At 36.6% G+C, this 21,442-nt stretch overlaps 1 protein-coding gene across 9 annotated transcripts in view; it reads left to right on the plus strand.

The window, feature by feature from the left end:
• CEP85L (centrosomal protein 85L) overlaps positions 1–21,442 on the plus strand; it is a 212,696-nt gene that overhangs the window by 154,474 nt on the left and 36,780 nt on the right. For all 9 annotated transcript variants that reach the window (XM_082474597.1, XM_082474593.1, XM_082474598.1 and 6 more), the window contains one exon: positions 17,742–17,921. In XM_082474597.1, the coding sequence (XP_082330723.1) occupies positions 17,742–17,921 (180 nt within the window). The remainder of the gene's footprint in view (positions 1–17,741; positions 17,922–21,442) is intronic.

The following is a 21,442-nucleotide window of genomic DNA, read 5'->3' on the forward strand; positions in this document are numbered from 1 at the left end:
TATATTTCCATTTATTTGTGTCATCTTCAGTTTCTTTCAGCAGTGTTTTTTAGTTTTCATTGTACAATTCTTTTACTTCTTTGGTTAAGTTACATCTTAAGTATTTTATTCTTCTTGATACTATTGTAGATGGAATTGTTTTCACAGTTTCCTTTTCAGATCATTTATTATTAGTGTGTGTAGAGATGCAATTAAATTTTCTGTATTAACTTTGTATTCTGATACTTTGCTGAATCCATTCTTTTTTTTTTTTTTTTTTTTTAATTTCTCCAGCTCAAACCCAGGAGGGTGGAGATACATTTTTTAAAAATATTTATTTAGTTATTTATTTGGTTGCACTGGGTCTTAGTTGCGGCAGGCGGGCTCCTTAGTTGTGACATGTAAACTCTTAGTTGCAGCATGCACATGGGATCTAGTTCCCTGACCAGGGATCAAACCCGGGGTGCCTGCATTGGGAGCATGGGGTCTTACCCACTGCGCCACGAGGGAAGTCCCTGAATCCATTCTTTATTGCTAAAGAATGTGTATGATCATATCATCTGTGAACAGTGATAATTTTACATCTTCCTTTTCAATTTGGATGCCTTTAAGTTCTTTTTCTTGCCTAATTGTTCTAGCTAGAACTTCCAGTACTCTGTTCAATAGAAGTGTTGTAAGTGGGAATCCTTTTTCCTGATCTTAGAGGAGATGCTCTCAGTCTTTCACCATTGAGTATGATGTTTGCTGTGGGTTTTTTCTATATAGCTTTTATTATGTTGAGTAGTTTTCTTCTTTTCCTAGCTTTTTGTGTGTTTTTATCATAAAAGGGTGTCACATTTTGCTACATGCTCTTTTCAGCCTCAGTTGAGATGATTGTTTTTCTTTTTTCTTTCATGCTCTTTTTGTGCTGTATAATAGCATTGATTGATTTTTGAATGTTAAACCATCCTTACATTCCAGGAATAAATCCCACTTAGTCATGGAGTATAATCCTTTTTATATACTGCTAAATTCAGTTTGCTAATATTTTGTTGAGGATTTTTATATCAGTGTTCAAAAGGGTCGTTGGTCTGTAGTTTTCGTGTAGTGTCTTCATCTGGCTTTGGTATCAGAATAATGCTGACCTCAGAATGGGTTAGCAAATGTTCCATCCTCTTCCAGTTTTTAGAAAAGTTTGAGAAAGATAGATATTAGTTCTTCTTTAAATGTTTGGTAGAATTTGCCAGTGAAGCCATCAGGTTCAGGGCTAGGGCTTTTCTTTGTTTGGAGATTTTTGATTACTGATTCAATCTCCTTAGTAGTTGTAGGTCTACTCAGATTTTCTACTTCTTCATGATTTAGTGTTAGTAGGTTTTGCTTCTAGGAATCCACCATTTCATCTAGTTTTTCCAATTTGTTGAACAGTTAATTCTTTATACTACTCTTTTATAATCCTTTTTTTGATAGAATCAATGTTGTCTCCATTTAAATTTCTAATTTTAGTAATTTGAGTCTTCTTTTTTTCTTAGGCCATCTAGGAAAAGGTTTGTTAATTTTGTTCTTTTCAAAGAACCAACTGTTGGTTTCATTTATTTTCTCTATTATTTTTCTATTCTTTATTTCATTTATCTCTGCTGTAACCTTTATTTTCTTCCTTCTGATAGCTTTGGATTTAGTTTGTTCTTCTTTTTCCAATTCCTTATGTTGTAAAGTTACATTGTTGATTTGAGATCTTTTTCTTGTTTTCTCCATATGGATTTAATATGTATTTCTCCTAAGACTGATGTTGAACTTCTTTTTATATATTTAAGACCCATTCATGTTTCTTTTTCTGTGAATTGTTTTTTCGTATTTTTTGCTTATTTTTTCTGTATTGGTTTTTTTGCTTATGGATTTTATGAACCCTTTAATGGAAAAAAGTTAGTTTCTTTTACATATAATTTGATTTGAAAATGCATTTTCTGAATTGTTGTAATATTTTCATTCTATTTATATCATTTTCTCATTTTTTTCCTTTATCTATTGTTTTCTACCATGAAGTCTCTCTAATTCTGATGAGTATTTTATAAATAAACCATTTTGGAAATGAACCCATTTAACAAACAATTATTAAACATCCACTGTGCTAAATTCTGAGGTCACAAAAGTGAAAAATAGTTCCTGCCTTCATGAATCTCAAACTATAAAGGGAGAGACCATATAGGTAAACACATTTACCCAATCCTTAAAAATTTATTATGATTCCTATAGATTAGGCATTGTCTAGGTACTAGGAATAGAAATGTGAACGAGATTGGTTTTGTCCTTGAGAGTACAGTCTAATGGGAACACAGACATAGGGTCTATGACGCCTCATAACAAAATTTATATGGCCAGAAGGACTACTTTCTCAAATTATTACTGTTTTTAAGAATTGTCCTTAATATTTGTTTTTATATATTTCTATGTAAACTTTATAATTGGCTTGTTTATTTACAAAAAGAAGAAAAACCATTGGCAGATTACTTAATGGTGGTATGTACTTCTGTTTGGTCACTTTCATTAATATCTTTATTCCTAGAATTTAAAAAAATCAACTTAAGTGGAATTTTTTCCCCCATTATATTTTCAAACTTGTAGTTTTTTATTAAAGGCATTGTTATATTAAAATCGGGACATATTAAAGACCAAATAGCTATCAGACTTATTTGAGGCAGAGGCACTTAACAGAGATTCCAGCTTGTTTATCATACTTCAGTTACTAATGTATCAAATACCTTGTTATTATGTGGTTTCATCTTCAAGTTCCATCACATGATAGCAAGGCTCTGTCATACTGAGATTAATAGTGTACAGTTATTCGAAAGTGGTATTTCTATACTACTTAAGTAGTATAAGTTGCTTTGATAAGGGTATTTTAATAGAACCATGCAGTTTCTCCTTATAACTTTATTATTCTGAATAAAGGTTTTACTTGAATTATGCAATTATTATTATATTACCAAAAGCATTTAAAACTTACATTATCTGCAAGCTGAAGAAAATGTTTTTTGACACAGCATCAGGCCAGAAGAGGGCTCTCTAAGTCAGTCTGAAAGGACAGATAGAAATATCTGGAAAGGTAAGGAAAATGGACTGCTAAAAATATTAGAAGAATTTTAAATTATGTGGGGAATTAAAATATTGTTGAGAAATTCATTTTAAAAATAAGTGCAATTAATAAAAGGAAATACAAGGAAAACCCTAAGTACTAAATGGATATGATAAATATATAAGATAAACTTTTTTCCAGGAGATTGATACAGAGGGGGGATAAAACAGCAAAAGTTTAGGAGAAACAACTAATAAGATAATAAAATTTTCTTTAGTGAAGGAATTTTTTTGGCATGTGAATAGTGTTTTTATTTTTCTTCACTTTTTCATTGAACAGATTTGACATGTAATATGGTGTAAGTTTAAGGTGTGTGGCATGTTACTTTGATACATTTGTATGTAATATGATTGCTATTGTGGTATTTATCACATTACATAACTATATATAGTACGATATAATTGTCTGTATTCATTACACTGTGCATTAGGTTTTTATGGCATATTTACTACTTGTTAAAGTTTTACCCTTAAACACCATCACTCTTATCCCCTGTGGGAGCTCCCCCCCCCCATCCCTGGTAAGGAGGTACTCTTATGTTTTTTACAGGTTTAACTTTTTTAGATTCCACATATAAATGGTATCATACAATACTTGCCTTTCTCTGATTTATCTCACTTAGCATAATGTGCTCAAGGTCTATCCATGTTGTCTCAAATGGAAGATATCCTCCTTTCTCATGGCTGAGTAATATTCCATTGTGTGTTACATCTTTTGTCAATTCATCTGTTGATGGGCGTTGGGCTGTTTCCATACCTTGGCTGTTGTGAATAATGCTGCGATAACCATGAGGGGCGCATATATCTTGTAGAAATCCTGTTTTCATTTCCTTTGGGTATATGCCCAGAGATGGAATTGCTGGATCACATGGTAGATTTGTCTTTTATTTTTTTGAGGAGCCTTCATATTGTTTTCTGTAGTGGCCACGCCAATTTACATTCCCACCAACCAAGTTTAAGGGTTCCCTTTCCACCACATCCTCACCAGCACTTGTTGTCTTTTGTCTTCTTTGTGATAGCCATTCTAATAGGTGGGAGGTAAGATCTCATTTTGGTTTTGATTTGCATTTCCCTAATGATTAATGATGTTGAGCATTTTTCCATGTGTCTGTTGGCCATTTTGATGTCCTCTTTGGAAAAACGTCTATTTAGTTCTTCTGCCTGTTTTTTAATAGATTGTTTTTTGAGTTGAATGAGTTTTTAATATATTTTGGATATTAACCCCTTATATGATACAGGGTTTGCAAAATGTTCTCCCATTCTATAGGTTGTCTTTTCATTCTGTTAACTGTTTCTTTTGCTGTACAGAAGCTTTTGAGTTTGATTAGTCTCATTTGTTGAGTTTTGCTTCTGTTGTTTGTCCTTTTGGCATCATATCAAAATCATTGCCAAGACAAATATTGATGAGCTTCTTCCCTATATTTTCTTCTAGCAGTTTTATGGTATCAGGTCTTATGTTTAAGTCTTTGGTCCATTTTGAGTTAATTTTTGTGAGTGATATGAGATAGGGGTCCAGTTTCATTGTTCTGCATGTGTTTCTCCAGTTTTCCCAGCACCATACCCATTGAGTATTCTTGGCTCCTTGTTGAATATTAGTTGACCTTGTATTCTGGTGTTTAATTCTGGGCTCTCTGTTGTGTTTCATTGGTCAATGTGTTTATTTTTGTGCCAGTACCAAACTGTTTTTATTACTATGGCTTTGTAGTGTAGTTTGGAATCTAGAAGTGTAATGCTTCTGGTTTTGTTCTTTCTTCTCAGTATTGCTTTGGCTGTCCAGGGTCTTTTTAGGGTTGTTCTATTTCTGTGAAGAGCAACAAAGGAATTTTTTCCTTGGATTTATGAACATTATTTTTTGTGCACAACATTTATGTGCACATTTTTTGGGTCCATACTTGTTCATCTTAATTCCCTAGTATATTTAAAAAGTGGGGGGCTTCCCTGGTGCTGCAGTGGTTAAGAATCCACCTGCCAATGCAGGGGACACGGGTTCAAGCCCTGGTCTGGGAAGATCCCACATGCCGCGGAGCAACTAAGCCCATGTGCCACAACTGCTGAGCCTGTGCTCCAGAGCCCGCAAGCCACAGCTACTGAAGCCTGTGCACCTAGAGCCTGTGCTCTGCAATGGGAGAAGCCACCGCAATGAGAAGCCCACGCACCACAATGAAGAGTAGTCCCCGCTCACTGCAACTAGAGGAAGCCCACACGCAGCAATAAGGACCCAACTCAGCCAAAAATAAATAAATAAAATAAATAAATTTTTTTTAAAAGGGAATTATACTTTTACTATTCTGTATATTCTAGGTTTAAAAAGCATATTTTGGAAATAAAATGACTTTTTAATTAATTTATAGATGAAAAACATTATTGAGAAGTAACTTCTGTTTGCCTATTAAAAACTGAATAACCTTACAATCAAAATGAACTAGACATTGCTAAGTCTCATAGGCAGAAAATGAGAACCAGGTCTTTATCCTAAAATCCAAACTTCCTAGGTTGTTTCAGTAGTAGAATTGGTAGAACCAAGGAGTAATTTGTACTTATAATGCCTTAAACCAAAATTTTAACCTGTGGTTAACAGGCTTGCATGGAAAAACCCCAAATGTGAAAGACCCTTTTTCCTTTTGTTAAAAACTGAAGAAGAAAGAGAATTCTTCTTTTGAAAGACCAATTAAATAATGGTTATTCTTTTTAAGCTTTATTGATGCATCATTCCTTTTTTCTTCCCATTTATATCATTTTTTTCTATTCCTTTTTCCTTCAGCTATTTTTTTCTACTACCAAGTCCTTTGGTTCTAATGAACATTTTATAAATGAGTCCCACCTTTGCAAAGGAACTTATTGAACAGAACATAAACACCTAATGTGTTAAATACTGGGCCCACAGAAGTGAAGAACAGTTTCTGTCTTCATGGAACTTGAAGTTCACAAAGGGAGACTATATCAAAAAACATGTTTATCCATTTCTTCAAAAATTATGTTTACTATGGATAAGGCACCATTTAGGCTCTAGTAATACGTGAATGAAGTTGGTCTTTCCCTCATAGTGTGTACAACCTAATGAGGAACACAGATAAACATCAGACAATTGCCGTATGTTGGAGGTGCCCAAGAGGGATATATTTGAAGAGCTATGGGCACCCGTACTAAGAACATATAAACCAGCCTTCCAAAGGTCAGGTCAAGCTTCCCATAGGAAGGGATATCTAGTCCAAGAACCTGATGGATTAAAAGAAAATAGCCAGAAGAAGGAGGTAGCAGAATAGTGTTTGAGGCATAGTATACTGCATGCAGGGTAGTAGAAGAGCACAACTTGTGAAGGAGAATGGGAGGTGGTGTGGGGTATTGTCATAGAAATGAAGGGAAGAAAGGCTTTCTCCAGAATGAGTGGTTGTTTTGACACTAGAGAAAGTAGGTATAAAGGCTGAAAACATCTTATTAAATGTAGAAATTAAAGCTCTTCGGCTTCAGTCTTCTCTGTCTGCTTAATTTCATCTAGAGGTTCAACTACAGCTCGTCTTGCTGCAAAACAAATTTCCGTAGTGCAAATGTGCTCATACACAAATGATAAATAGGAGAACGATGTCAGCATAGTTTTCAAGTCTCACTGGTTCATCTGTGGCTTTGTTTTGTTTTGTTTTCTAGGCAAGGGGAGTTAGAATAATGGGGGTAAAATTAGTTTTTGGCAGGCTGTAAAAAAGACCTAGGCTCACCTATTGCATTGGCAGCAGAAGCCTCTTCAAGCTTCATTTAAAGAAAATTATGAGTGCCTGTCCTTCCTTGAGAGGTGCACTTCCTCTGCTAGTGGTTTTCAATTCATGGCAGGTTATATTGCCTCCTGCCCATCTGGATGGCTGTCCCTCTATTACAGAGTTCTACCTTCATCATCTCAACACCCACCAGACCTGCTCTGATCAAAGCGACACCAGCATTTTGGCTGTATTTAATATCAACCGTGGCTGCCTGCCCAGAATGTTCAACTTACTCCCTGGTTACTGTCTTCATTAGTGATCTGCTATAAAGTTGGATAGGTTTTGAGTGGATTATTCATATTCTTACTTTTCCATAAGCCCTATTATTTTTAGTTCATAATTTTCTAGTGGTTTTCCACTAATGTGTATATTTAATTATAATAAAAACACCTTTATTAACTTTTTTGTAAAATTAGTAAAGTATATAGTTTAGGGAACTTTTAGGTTCACAGCAAAATTGAGCAGTAAGTACAGAGAATTCCCATGCTGTGTTCCCCATACACCCACAGCCTCCTCCACTATTGACATCTTGTATCACAGGGTACATTATTACAGTTGAACCTATATTGACATGTCCTTATTACCCAAAGGCCATAGTTTACACTGGGGTTTGTTCACACTTGGTGTTGTACATTCTGTGGGTTTGGGCAAATATATAATGACCTGTCTCCACCATTCTAGTATCATACAGAATAGTTTCACTGCCCTAAAAATCTGTGTACTCTGCCTGTCCTGCCTCCCTCCCCCTTAACCTCTGGCAACAACTAATCTTTTTAGTGTCTCTAGTTTTGTCTTTTCCAGAATGTCCTATAGTTGGAATATAGCCTTTCAGATTGGCTTCTTTTGCTTAGTAATACACATTAAAGTTTCCTCTATGTCTTTTCATGTATTGATGGCTCATTTCTTTTTAGCACTGAATAATATTCCATTGTCTGGTTGTACCACACTTTATTTATCCATTCACCTACTGAAGGAGATTTTAGTTGATACCAAGTTTTGGCAGTTGTGAATAAAGCTGCTAATAACATGCATGTGCAGATTTTTGTGTAGGCATAAGTTTTCACTTCCTTTGGATAAATATCAAGGGATATGATTATGGATCATGTGGTAAAAGTATGTTTAGTTTTTAAGTAACTGCCAAACTGTTCCAAAGTGACTATACCACTTTGCATTCCCACTAGCAATGAGTGAAAGTTCCATATCTTCACCAGCATTTGATATTGTCAGTGTTTTGGATTTGGGCCATTCTAACAGGTGTATAGTGGTAGTTCATTGTTGTTTTAATTTGCAATTCCCTAAAGACGTATGATGTTAAACACCTTTTCATATGCTTATTTGCCATCTGTATATTTTCTTTGAGGTGTTTGTTCAGATCTTTTGCCCCTTTTAAATTGTGGTGTATGTTTTTTTATTATTTAATTTGAGTGCTTTGTATATTTTGGATACAAGTTCTTTATCAGATGTATCTTTTGCAAATATTTTCTTCCAGTATGTGGGCTGTCTTTTCATTCTCTTGATATTGTCTTTTGCATAGCAGAAAATTTTAATGAAGTCCAGCTTATCAGTTGTTTATTTTATGGATCATGCCTCTTGGCAGTGTATCTAAAAGTCATTGCCATATCCAAGGTCATCTGAATTTTCTCCTATGTTATCATTTTTTTTTAACATCTTTATTGGAGTATAATTGCTTTACAGTGTTGTGTTAGTTTCTGCTGTATAACAGAGTGAATCAGCTATATGCATACATATATCCCCATATCGCCTCCCCCTTGCATCTCCGTCCCACCCTCCTTATCCCACTGCTCTAGGTGGTTGCAAAGCACGGAGCTGATCTCCCTGTGCCATGTAGCTGCTTTCCACTAGCTATCTATTTTACATTTGGTAGTGTATATATGTCAGTGCCACTCTCTTACTTCGTCCCAGCTTACCCTTCCCCCTCCCCATGTCCTCAAGTCCATTCTCTACGTCTCTGTCTTTATTCCTGTCCTGCCCCTAGGTTCATCAGAACCATTTTTTTTTTTTTAGATTCCATATATATGTGTTAGCATACGGTATTTGTTTTTCTCTTTCTGACTTACTTCACTCTGTATGACAGACTCTAGGTCCATCCACTACATCACTACAAATAACTCAGTTTCGTTTCTTTTTATGGCTGAGTAATATTCCATTGTATATATGTGCCACATCTGCTTTATCCATTCATCTGTCGATGGACACTTAGGTTGCTTCCATGACCTGGCTATTGTAAATGCTTGATATGATTTCAATTTTCTTAAATTTACTGAGACTTGATTTGTGACCCAAGATGTGATCTATCCTGGAGAATGTTCTGTGCACACTTGTGAAGAAAGTGTAATCTGCTGTTTTTGGATGGAATGTCCTATAAATATCAATCAAATCTGTCTGGTCTATTGTGTCGTTTAAAGCTTGTGTTTCCTTATTAACTTTCTGTTTGGATGATCTGTCCATTGGTGTAAGTGAGGTGTTAAAGTCCCCCACCATTACTGTGTTACTGTCGATTTCCTCTTTTGTAGCTGTTAGCAGTTGCCTTATGTATTGAGGTGCTCCTATGTTGGGTGCATATATATTTATAATTGTTATACCTTCGTCTTGGATTGGTCCCTTGATCATTATGTAGTGTCCTTCCTTGTCTCTTGTAACATTCTTTATTTTAAAGTCTATTTTATCTGATATGAGGATTGCTACTCCAGCTTTCTTCTGATTTCCATTTGCATGGAATATCTTTTTCCATCCCTTCACTTTCAGTCTGTATGTGTCCCTAGGTCTGAAATGGGTCTCTTGTAGACAGCATATATATGGGTCTTGTTTTTGTATCCATTTAACGAGCCTGTGTCTTTTGGTTGGAGCATTTAATCCATTCACATTTAAGGTCATTATCTATATGTATGTTCCTATGACCATTTTCTTAATTGTTTTGGGTTTGTTTTTGTAGGTCCTTTTCTGCTCTTGTGTTTCCCACTTAGAGAAGTTTCTTTAGCATTTGTTTTAGAGCTGGTTTGGTGGTGCTGAATTCTCTTAGCTTTTGCTTGTCTCTAAAGCTTTTGATTTCTCCCTCGAATCTGAATGAGATCCTTGCTGGGTAGAGTAATCTTGGTTGTAGGTTCTTCCCTTTCATCACTTTAAGTATATCATGCCACTCCCTTCTGGCTTGTAGAATTTCTGCTGAGAAATCAGCTGTTAACCTTATGGGAGTTCCCTTGTATGTTATTTGTCATTTTTCCCTTGCTGCTTTCAATAATTTTTCTTTGTGTTTAATTTTTGCCAGTTTGATTATTATGTGTCTCGGCGTGTTTCTCCTTGGGTTTATCCTGTATGGGACTCTCTGTGCTTCCTGAACTTGGGTGGCTATTTCCTTTCTCATGTTAGGGAAGTTTTCAACTGTAATCTCTTCAAATATTTTCTCGGGTCCTTTCTCTCTCTCTTCTCCTCTGGGACCCCTATAATGCGAATGTTGTTGCATTTAATGTTGTCCCAGAGGTCTCTTAGGCTGTCTTCATTTCTTTTCATTCTTTTTTCTTTATTCTGTTCCACAGCAGTGAATTCCACCATTCTGTCTTCCAGGTCACTTATCCGTTCTTCTGCCTCAGTTATTCTGCTATTGATTCCTTCTAGTGTAGTTTTCATTTCAGTTATTGTATTGTTCATCTCTGTTTGTTTGTTCTTTAATTCTTCTAGGTGTTTGTTGTTTAATTCTTCTAGGTCTTTGTTAAACATTTCTTGCATCTTCTCTATCTTTGCCTCCATTCTTTTTCCGAGGTCCTGGATCATCTTCACTATCATTATTCTGAATTCTTTTTCTGGAAGGTTGCCTATCTCCACTTCTTTAGTTGTTTTTTTGGGTTTTATCTTGTTCCTTCATCTGGTACATAGCCCTCTGCTTTTTCCTCTTGTCTGTCTTTCTGTGAATGTGGTTTTTGTTCCACAGGCTGCAGGATTGTAGTTCTTCTTGCTTCTGCTGTCTGCCCTCTGGTGGATGAGGCTATCTAAGAGGTTTGTGCAAGTTTCGTGATGGGAGGGACTGGTGGTGGGTAGAGCTGACTGTTGCTCGGGTGGGCAGAGCTCAGTAAAACTTTAATCTGCTTGACTGCTGATGGGTGGAGCTGGGTTCCCTCCCTGTTGGTTGTTTGGCCTGAGGCAACCCAACACTGGAGCCTACCTGGCTCTTAGGTGGGGCTAATGGCAGACTCTGGGAGGGCTCATGCCAAGGAGTACTTCCCAGAACTTCTGCTGCCAGTGTCCTTGTCCCCACGGTGAGCCACAGCCACCCCCCGCCTCTGCAGGAGATTCTCCAACACTAGCATGTAGGTCTGGGTCAGTCTCCTATGGGGTCACTGCTCCTTCCCCTGTGTCCCGATGCACACACTGCTTTGTGTGTGCCCTCCAAGGGTGGAGTCTCTGTTTCCCCCAGTCTTGTCGAAGTCCTGTAATCAAATCCCGCTAGCCTTCAAAGTCTGATTCTCCAGGAATTCCTCCTTCCATTGCCGGACCCCCAGGTTGGGAAGCCTTACGTGGGGCTCAGAACCTTCACTCCAGTGGGTGGACTTCTGTGGTATAAGTGTTCTCCAGTTTGTGAGTCACCCACCCAGCAGTTACGGGATTTGATTTTATTGTGATTGCGCCCCTCCTACCTTCTCATTGTGGCTTCTCCTTTGTCTTTGAATGTGGGGTATCTTTTTTGGTGAGTTCCAGTGTCTTCCTGTCGATGATTGTTCAGCAGTTAGTTGTGATTCCGGTGCTCTCACAAGAGGGAGTGAGAGCACGTCCTTCTACTCTGCCGTCTTGAACCAGTCTCTAATTCATTTTTGTGGAGGGTGTAAGGTCTGTGTCTAGAATCTTTTTTTTTTTTTTTTTGCATGTGGATGTTCAGTTGTTCTAGTATCATTTGTTGAAAAGACTGATTTTGCTCCACTGTACTGCCTTTGCCCTTTTGTCAGTAGATTGGTTGACTGTATTTGTGTGGATCTATTTCTGGGCTCTGCATTCTGTTCCATTGACCTGTTTGTTTGTTCTTTCCCCAATACCACACATTCTTGATTACTGTAGCTTTACTGTAAGTCTTGAAGTCAGGGTGTCAGTCCTCCATCTTAGTTGGTTCATCTCCTTAAGTATTCTGTTGGCCATTCTGGAGCTTTTGTTTTTCCATATAAACTTTAGAATCAGCTTGTCACTATCCACAAAATAACTTGCTGGGATTTTTATTGAAATTGCATCGAATCTATAGATCAAGTTGGGAAGAACTTGACATCTTGACAATACTGAGTCTATCCATGAACAGGGAATAAATATCTTTTCATTTATTTGGTCCTTCTTTGATATCTTTGATCAGAGTTTTGTAGTATTCCTTGTATAGATCTTGTATATACACATTTTGTTAGATTTATACTATTATGTTTTTGGGGGTGCTAATGTAAATGGTAATGTGTTTTTAGTTTCAAATTACACCTGTTCATTGCTGTTATATAGGAAAGAAAGTGCCTGACTTTCATATATTTCACTCCACTCTGTTTTTGCTTGCATGGTTTCTGAGAAGTTGTATAAAGCTTTTATCTTTTCCTGTCTATAGGCAAGGTATTTTCTCCTCTGGTTTCTTTCACAATTTTTTTAATCTTTGATTTTCAAAAATTTAAATATGATATGCTTAAGTGTAGTTTTTGGGCATTTATTCTGCTTGGTGTTCTCTGAGCTTCCTGGATCTGAGGTGTGGTATGTGACCATTTGGGGAAATTCTCAAATCATATTGTTTAAAATATTGCTGTTTTCTTTCTCTCTTTTCCTTGTGGTGTTCCCATAAGATGTATATTACAACTTTTGTAGTTATCTCATGACTCTTGGATATTCTGTTCTATTTTTTCCAATCTTTTTCCTCTTTGCTCTTAAGTTTTAGAAGTTTCTGCTATCATATCCTCAAGCTCAGATTGTTTCCTGCGCCAGGTCCAGTCTACTGATAACCACATCAAAGACATTCTTCGTTTCTGTTCCAGTGTTTTTTTGTCTCTAGAGTTTCTTTTATAGTCTTTCCGGCTCTGTTCTTATATTATCCATCTGTTCTTGAATGTTGTCTACTTCAGCAGTGAAGCCCTTAAGCATATTAATCATAGTTTTAAAAAATGTCTGTTCTGATAATTCCAACGTTTGTGACATATCTGACTCTAGTTCTGATGCTTGTTCAGTCTCTCCAGATGTACTGATAAAAGGAAATGTGGTAAATAGGCCTTTAGTAATGTCATGGTAGGGTGTGGGGCAGGGGAAGCATTCTCTGGCCCTCTGACTTAGTCTTTTCGTGAGCCTGTGCTCCTGGACTGTGAACTTCACCAGTGCTTCTTAGTTTTTTCTTTCCCACCCTTAGGTAGGACAGGATGGCTAGAGGCAACTGAATTGGATATTAACCCTTCCCCCATGTGGAAGGCTAGAGGGAGCTGGTTTGGGATTTTTTTCCTTCTAGGTATGTTAGTTCCCTTCTAGGTAGGTTAGTCTCTGGTAAAGTAGTTTCTCCTGAGGACAGGCCTTGTTAAGAAGAACATAGAGCTTTGGCATTTCAGAATGGTTTCTTTTCTCCTCCCTCTGCTGGAAGCACAAAGGGATTCATTGTGAGGACCTGGTAGAGCTTCTAGTGGTATAATTCAAGAATATTGGGTGTCCCCTATGACTGGGTACCCCTGGAGTTTTTGACTCTCAGACCTTCACTCTGAGCCTCCAACAAATTCATCAATTACAGTTCTGGTTTTCCTACTTCAGCACTGGTTCCCATGGATAATTCTGTTCCAGTAAGTGTGATTTTCTTTATTTGCCTGTTTCTCCAATTTTGGGGGTTGCAGTTTGCCCGATAACCTCACTTCTCTGACAGATATAAGAAGAGTTGTTGATTTTTCAGTTTGTTCAGCTTTTTACTTGTCGGTAAAACAGGTTGGCAATTTCTGAGCTCATTATACGCCTGACGGGAAACTGTAAATCTGTATTAACTTTTTTACAGTTTCCTAGCCTATCCTGGTCATTTTTCTGGGTTCTAGACCCATCTCTTTGCCTGATGTTCATATATATTTGTATCTTAGTATTAAATTGCTATTAACTGGCATCTTAATATCAGTAGGCTCTAATTGTAATTAAGTACGTTTGCTTAAACCTGTTCTCCCACATGACCTCCTTACCTCTGCTCAGAATATGATCTTCCCTGTTACTTAGACTCAGAATTTCGAACCTTTAGTTATCTTTAACATTTCTTGTCCATTCACACCTTGAAAAATAATTTTCTCTAAATCATCTCATTTCTGCTTCCAGAGTTTCTTCCTTCTGTTCTCAGTATTCTTGTTCAGCTCCTTGGTTTTTTCAGCTAAATAGGTTAGGATAATTTCTTAAAGTGATATATTCATATTCATTCACCATGTCCTTTAATTCATCTTATTCATTACTTCCAATTGTTATAGTTCTCTCTTGTCCTTTTCCCTCTTTTCTTTTCCCTTTAATCTAAAGTTACTAAGAGTTTACACACTACGGTAAGTGCTAGGGAATGCAGAGATTTACGAAACAGAGTTCACAGACTTCTTAAACATGTTACTTTCTTGTTCTAGAACCATCACCGGATTCCCATTTCCTATGAATTAAGGTTGAATTCTGAACCTTGTGATTCTGAAGTATGGTATCACGTAGATGTTTTAATTTTCTCTTATATTCACCCCTCTTGTAACCTATACTTTATGGATACTCTGTGCATATAGTCCATCTTTTACCTTTTTAAAATGTTCTTTCTGGAATGCTTTTCTTCCTTTCTCTGTTCCTGCCAGAATCCTCCTTATTTTCAAAGTCTGTCCCAAAAGCCACCTTTCCAGTAAAGCCTTTTCCCTCATTCTCCCCATGCCCTTTTCATTTATCCTCCCACCTTCCAACACTTTGTACTGAAGATGGCTTTTCTTTGGCTGCCATAGTATATTGTATCCTGTATATAATTATCTAAGGGTTTCTCTTATGCTTCTGATTAGAATTTGAGTTTGTAAAGGGCAGTGCCTGAGTCGGTTATCTTTGAAATACCATGCACAGGATAAATGCTGTTTATATAATCAAAATTTTTTTCCTTCCAGTTTTATGGAGATATAATTGACATACAGCACTGTATAAGTTTAAGGTGTACAGCATAATGATCTGACCTTCACGCGTCATGAAATGATGACCACAGTAAGTTTAGTGAGCATCCACCATCTCATACAAATACAGAATAGAAGAAAAAGAAAAAAGCATATTTTTTCCTTGTGATGAGAACTCTTAGGATTCACTTTCTTAACAACTTTCATATATAACATACAGCAGTGTTAATTATGTTTATCATGTTGTCCGTTACATCCCTAGTACTTATTTATCCTATGACTGGAGGTTTGTACCTTTTGACCCCCTTCATCCACTTCCCCTTCCCCCACCCCTGCCTCTGGTAACCACAGATCTGATCTCTTTTTTCCTATGAGTTTGTTTGTTTGTTTTTGAAGTGTAATTGACCTACAATATTATGTTAGTTCCTGGTGCACAACATATTGATTCAGTATTTCTATACATGACAGAATGATCACCACACTAAGTCTAGTTACCTCCTGTCACCATACAAAGATATTCCATTATTACGGACCGTGTTCCCACACTGCACATTTCATACCTGTGACTCATTGATTTTGTAACTAGAAGTTTGTACCTCTTCATCTCCCTCACCTGTTTGTTCTCTGTATCTATGACTGTTTCTGTTTTGTTATGTTTGTTCATTTGTTTTGTTTTTTAAATTCCATGTATAAGCAAAATCATATGGTATTTGTCTTTCTCTGTCTGACTTAACTTCACTTAGCATAATACCCTCTAGGTCCATCCATATTGTCACAAATAGCAAAATTTCATCTTATATTATAGCTGAGTAATATTCTGTTGGATGGATAGACAGACAGATAGATATGGATATCACCTCTTCTTTATACATTCATCTATCGATAGGCACTTAGGTTGCTTCCATATCTTGGCTGTTGTTCACTGCTGCAGTGAACACAGGGTTGCATATATCTTTTCAAATTAAGTGTTTTTGTTTTCTTCAGATAGATACCCAGGAGTGGAATTGCTTGATCATATGATAGTTCTATTTCTAATTTTTTGAGAAACTGACCTACTGTTTTTCCATAGCGGCTGCACCAATTTGCATTCCCACCAACAGTGCACGAGGGTTCTTTTTCTCTGCATCCTGGCCAACACTTTATTGTTATTTGTTGTCTTTCTGATGATAGCCATTCTGATAGGTGTGAGGTTGTATCTCACTGTAGTTTTGATTTGCATTTCCCCTATGATTAGTGATGTTGAGCATCTTTTCATGTGCCTGTTGGCCATTTGTATGTCTTCTTTGAAAAAGTGTTTTTTCAGGTCCTCTGTCCATTTTTTAATTTTTTTTTTTGATGTTGAATTGTATGAGTCCTTCGTATATTTTGGATATTAACCCCTTATCAGATAAATCATTTGCCATTATCTTCTGTCATTCAGTAGGTGGCCTTTTTGTCGTTGATAGTTTCCTTCATAGTGCAAAGGCTTTTTAGTTTGATTTAGTCCCATTTGTTTATTTTTGCTTTTGTTGCTCTTGCTGAGGAGACATAATCCCAAAAAAATTGCCAAAACTGATACCACAGAGTGTACTGCTTGTGTTTTCTTCTAGGAGTTTTATGGTTTCAGGTCTTACATTTTAAGTCTTTAATCCATTTTGAGTTTATCTTTTATATGGTGTGAGAAAGCATCCAGTTTGATTCTTTTGCATGTAGCTGTCCAATTTTCCCAGCACCATTTATTGAAGAAGCTGTTTTTTCCGCCATTGTATATTCTTGCCTCCTGTGTCATAGATTAATTGACCATATAAGTATGGGTTCTTTTCTGGGCTCTCTATTCTGTGCCACTGATTTATGTGTCTGTTTTTGTGCCAGTACCATACCGTGTATATAATTTTTGAATTGCATCTCTACCTTTTGAAGAAGTATGAGTTCTTCAAGGCCTAGTTCAAGTTCACTTCTATAAAGCCTTTCCATAGCTACTACACATACAACTATCCTAGCACTTAGGCAGTTTTTGTTGTCGTTTTGTGTGTGGCACTTTATTAAACTGGTGGGACCTTGTTTTATTAACTGTTGACTACCCAGTACACAATGCCTAACATATGTGCTTAGTAAATAGAAAAATAATCTGTTTCTTTACTTTCACATTACTTTGTTGGTATCACATTCTTATCACATTCTAATTTGTTTGAGGAAATATTTGTATTTCCTGCCCTCCCCTTCCAGGTTGTAATGCTGCAGGGGGAAGGGGAGGGAAGAGATTTTGTCTGACTCTCCTTCAAAGCCTTGCTCATGAAAAGAATAACACATTTATTCATTAAGCAATTATTTTTTAACATTTATTTTGTGCCAGTCACTGTTCTATGAAATAGGGATGTAAGAGCAACTAAGATGGACAGAAATTCCTGATTTCATGGACCTTACTTTCTAGTTAGGGGAAACACTCTATTAATACTTACTGAGTTTAATATTAGCTAAAAAATGATCACCTGTGAGGAAATATTTCTTTAGTTTTTATTTATTTCCCCTGAGATTTCACTTCTTTATAATGTACTTTTTATACTCTCATGATACTTTTTAACCAAATAATAACTGCTTTTTATTAAGCTTCTGCTGTGTGGTAGGAACTTTACATAACTTGTTGATGGTAAGGAATTTGAATTGATCATGGCACATAACTAGGAAGCAGGAGAACTGGGATTTATGCCAAGGTCTGTCATTAAAGGCTATTTTTGCTCTTTGTACTGTACCTCATTTCTAATTTCTTTCCATTTGTTCAAGACAGGTAAACTTTTAAAGTCTTACCTATGTTTTTTTTCTTTCTGAATAGCCACAATATGAGAATACTTCCATCCAGACTCCATTTTCAGACCAGTCAACATCCCATTCTCAGCAAGAGGAACTTGAGCAAAAGCTTGCATCTACTGAGAAAGAGGTTTTACAGCTCAATCAGTTTCTAAAGCAAAGAATAAGCCAATTTAGTGAAGAGAAGAAGAAACTGGAGGAAAAGGTAGGTATTTTTAATAAAGTTGAATTGGGTCAAGGGCATTCCTTCAACCTATGATTTTTTTTGTCATCTGCTCTATGCCAGGTGTCATACCAGGTTTTATTTACATTGACGTGATTAGTTTTACAGTAACTTTTGAGAAACCCTGTGCTATCTACAAAAATCCAGGCATTTTTTTTTTGAGAGATAAAAATACCACTGTGTATTATATTATGTCTTTCTAAGTAATAGTAAAGCTTTTTTTTAAGTTAGTTGTCTACACTGAGATGTGACACCAATAACTGTCCTCCTTTTCCTTTTTGGGCGCTGTATCTTTGTAATGTGGAATATGAAGGATTGGTAAATGAAAGTGGTCCTTCTTTCAGAAGCACATGACTTCACGTTATTTAAGCTGAAGCCCTTGCTTCAGAATAAGTAGCTGAAAGCCAGATACCTCTATATACACAATACATCTGTCCATTTATTTGACCTTTCTGCCTTTATTAAAGTATTTTCACAGACTTCATCTCATTCCATTATAGTATCATTAAAGATCAAGTAAGATAAGGATACATGCTAGCCCTGATTTATTGAAGAGGCATAGATCCTTAAGCTACTACTTAGTTGCAGAATTGGTTTTAGATTTCTCTTGTTATACCCAGCTTATTATTCTATTAACTAACCTTCCCTTCAAGTGATCTTGAGGCGGTCACCATGATTTCTGTAGGCAGGTTTGGAGCTATTAATTGAGAACTCATTGACATTTTTGAGTCAGTACACACACACACACACACAAGCTAAAATTTTTATCTTCCAAAAAACTGACAAATTTTACATGGTTTCTCTTTCTCAGCTATATGATGTATTTTATTGTGGCTAACTTGAAAGTACCTTGAAACAGGTACTGTTTCTTGTTTCTTTTGTGTATTTTTTGGGCTTTATCTAATACCACAATCTGGAGGGAGCTATAGAAATATCCATCGGTCATACATAAGTGGGAGGGATTAAAATGTTTTCTCACCTGAGACTTGTTAATTAAAAGATTGTGTGAAAATTGTGAAGATTCAGTGGATGTGGTTTTTAAAATATATTTTTATGTTTTATCTAAATTTTTCTCATCTTTTATTATTTTTTGTGTCTATTGCTTAATGTTTCAGTTTATATGTTACCTACCTATGAGACGGCTCCTAATTGGATGTCTTCAAAATACTTCAGACTTCTCATGTCTAAAATCAGTTCTTAATATTACCTTCTGACTGCCCTATTCTCAAATGACATAAAACAACATTTTCTTCAATGTTCATTGCTGTGTATTCAGTTACTCATGCTAGAAACTCTACTAAGTTAATCAAGCCTGTCTTCTAAATATATATAGGACCTGTCCAACACTACCAGCCTAGTCCAGGTTCTTATCTCTTGGCAAAGCTTTTGTAATGGCCTCTACATTGGTATCTCTGAATTCACCCTTGCCCTGTCTGCCTGTTCTCCCGTTCTCTCCAATCACTTTTGTTGTTGTTGTTGTTGTTGTTGTAATTCTATGTATTTTATTTATTATACTTTTAAAGATTGAAGCATAATTTGCATACAGTCAAATGTGCAGATCTTGGGTGTTCAGTTTTTATGAATATTGCTAATAGTATACAGTCGACCCTTTAACAACATGGGTTAACTGTGCAGGTCACTTAGACATAGCTTTTATTCAGTAGTAAATACTACACAATTTGAGGATCTGAGGATGTGGAGGAAAAAGCAGATTCAGAGGGCCGACTGTAAGTTATATACTGCATGGGGGGTCAGCAACCCAACCCCCTTGTTGTTCAAAGGTCAACTGTATACCCATATAACCACTATCTAAAATGAGATCATAAACATTTCATAAACATTCCAGTTATCCAAGAAGTTCCCTTGTGCTTCTTTCTAGTCAGTCTTCTTCCCTTCCCTGAAACACTTTTTTTTAATAAATTTTATTTATTTATCTATCTATTTATTTATTTATTTATTTATTTATTTTTGGCTGCATTGGGTTTTCATTGCTGCACGCAGGCTTTCTCTAGCTGCGGCGAGCAGGGGCTACTCTTCGTTGCGGTGCACAGGCTTCTCTTGTTGCGGAGCATGGGCTCTAGGCGCACGGGCTTCAGTAGTTGTGGCACGTGGGCTCAGTAGTCGTGGCTTGCGGGCTCTAGAGCATGGGCTCAGTAGTTGTGGCACACGGGCTTAGTTGCTCTGTGGCATGTGGGATCTTCCCGGACCAGCGCTCAAACCTGTGTCCCCTGCACTGGCAGACGGATTCCTAACCACTGCACCACCAGGGAGGTCCCCGAAACACTTTTTTTATCACTATAGATTAGTTCTGAGTCTTCTTGGACTTTGTATAAATGGAGTCATACCTACCATATATGTTCTTTTGTGTGTGTTTTCTTTCCCTTAATGTCTTTGAGATTTATTTACGTAGTTGCACGTATCAGTAGTTTGTTCCTATCTATCCCTGAGTTGCATTCCATTATATAGATCTCTCACAATGTATCTATTGTCCTGTTAGTGGATATTTGGATTGTTTGCAGTTTGGGAAAATTATGAATAAGGCTCCTTTGAACATTCTTGTACTAGACTTTATTTTGTATACATAGGTTTTCATTTCTCTTGGATAAATTCCTAATAGTGGAATTTCTAGGTCATTTGGTTCATAGTGTAGATGTTTAACTTATAAGAAACTACCCAGGTTCTCCCAAGTGTGTGTACCATTTAACACTTCCACTACCAATGAGTGAGAGTTGCAGGTGCTCAACAGCCTTGCAGATCCATTCTTAATAGTATGGAGGAATGAACCTTTTAAAATGAAGATCCAGTCATTTTTCTTACTTGGTTAAAACCCACTAATGCCATCTCATTGTCTTTAAAATAAGAATTTAATATTTTCTATGACCTGAAAGAGCCTGCCTAATTATATAGCCTTGGGCTCTACCAGTCTCCCCCTGGTACACTGTGTCTTGGTATAGTGTCTTACAGTTTTTAAGCAGGTCAGACCTTGTTTCTGGTATAGGTTCTTTACATAAAGTGTCCTCTTTGCCTGATGAATACTTGGCTCTTTTTTCCTGCTCCCCAGTCACCTATTTATCAATATTTTGTCAAGTCTCAACTTAAATATATTTTCCCTCCAACCCCATCTTATACATGCTTAAAGCATTTTGTTCTCAGCACAAGTTTGAATGTTGCTGTGTTTTTTATATACCTCTGTAAGTTTTGTGAAGGCAGGGATGTATCTGAATGTGTCACTGTAGCATATGTAGCACCAGCCATGGTCCCTGGCATAATGAATGAATGAATGAACAAATGCTTTCAGGTGATTTTTGCCACGAAGGGAGAGAAGGGAATGAGATAACCCCAACAAAGGACTAGGGAAAGAATAATTAGAGATATCGAAGATGTCAGAATGGGTGCATGATGGACCAAATTCCTAAGGAGAAATAGGAGAATGTTGATAACAGATGCCAAGGTGGAAGAGTTTCTCTTGGAAAAGAAGAGAAATAGCCTCTCTGTGAAGTGAG

This window comes from Balaenoptera physalus (genome assembly GCF_965194825.1).
Source record: "Balaenoptera physalus genome assembly, chromosome: 9".
NCBI classification, from domain to species: Eukaryota; Metazoa; Chordata; class Mammalia; order Artiodactyla; family Balaenopteridae; genus Balaenoptera; species Balaenoptera physalus.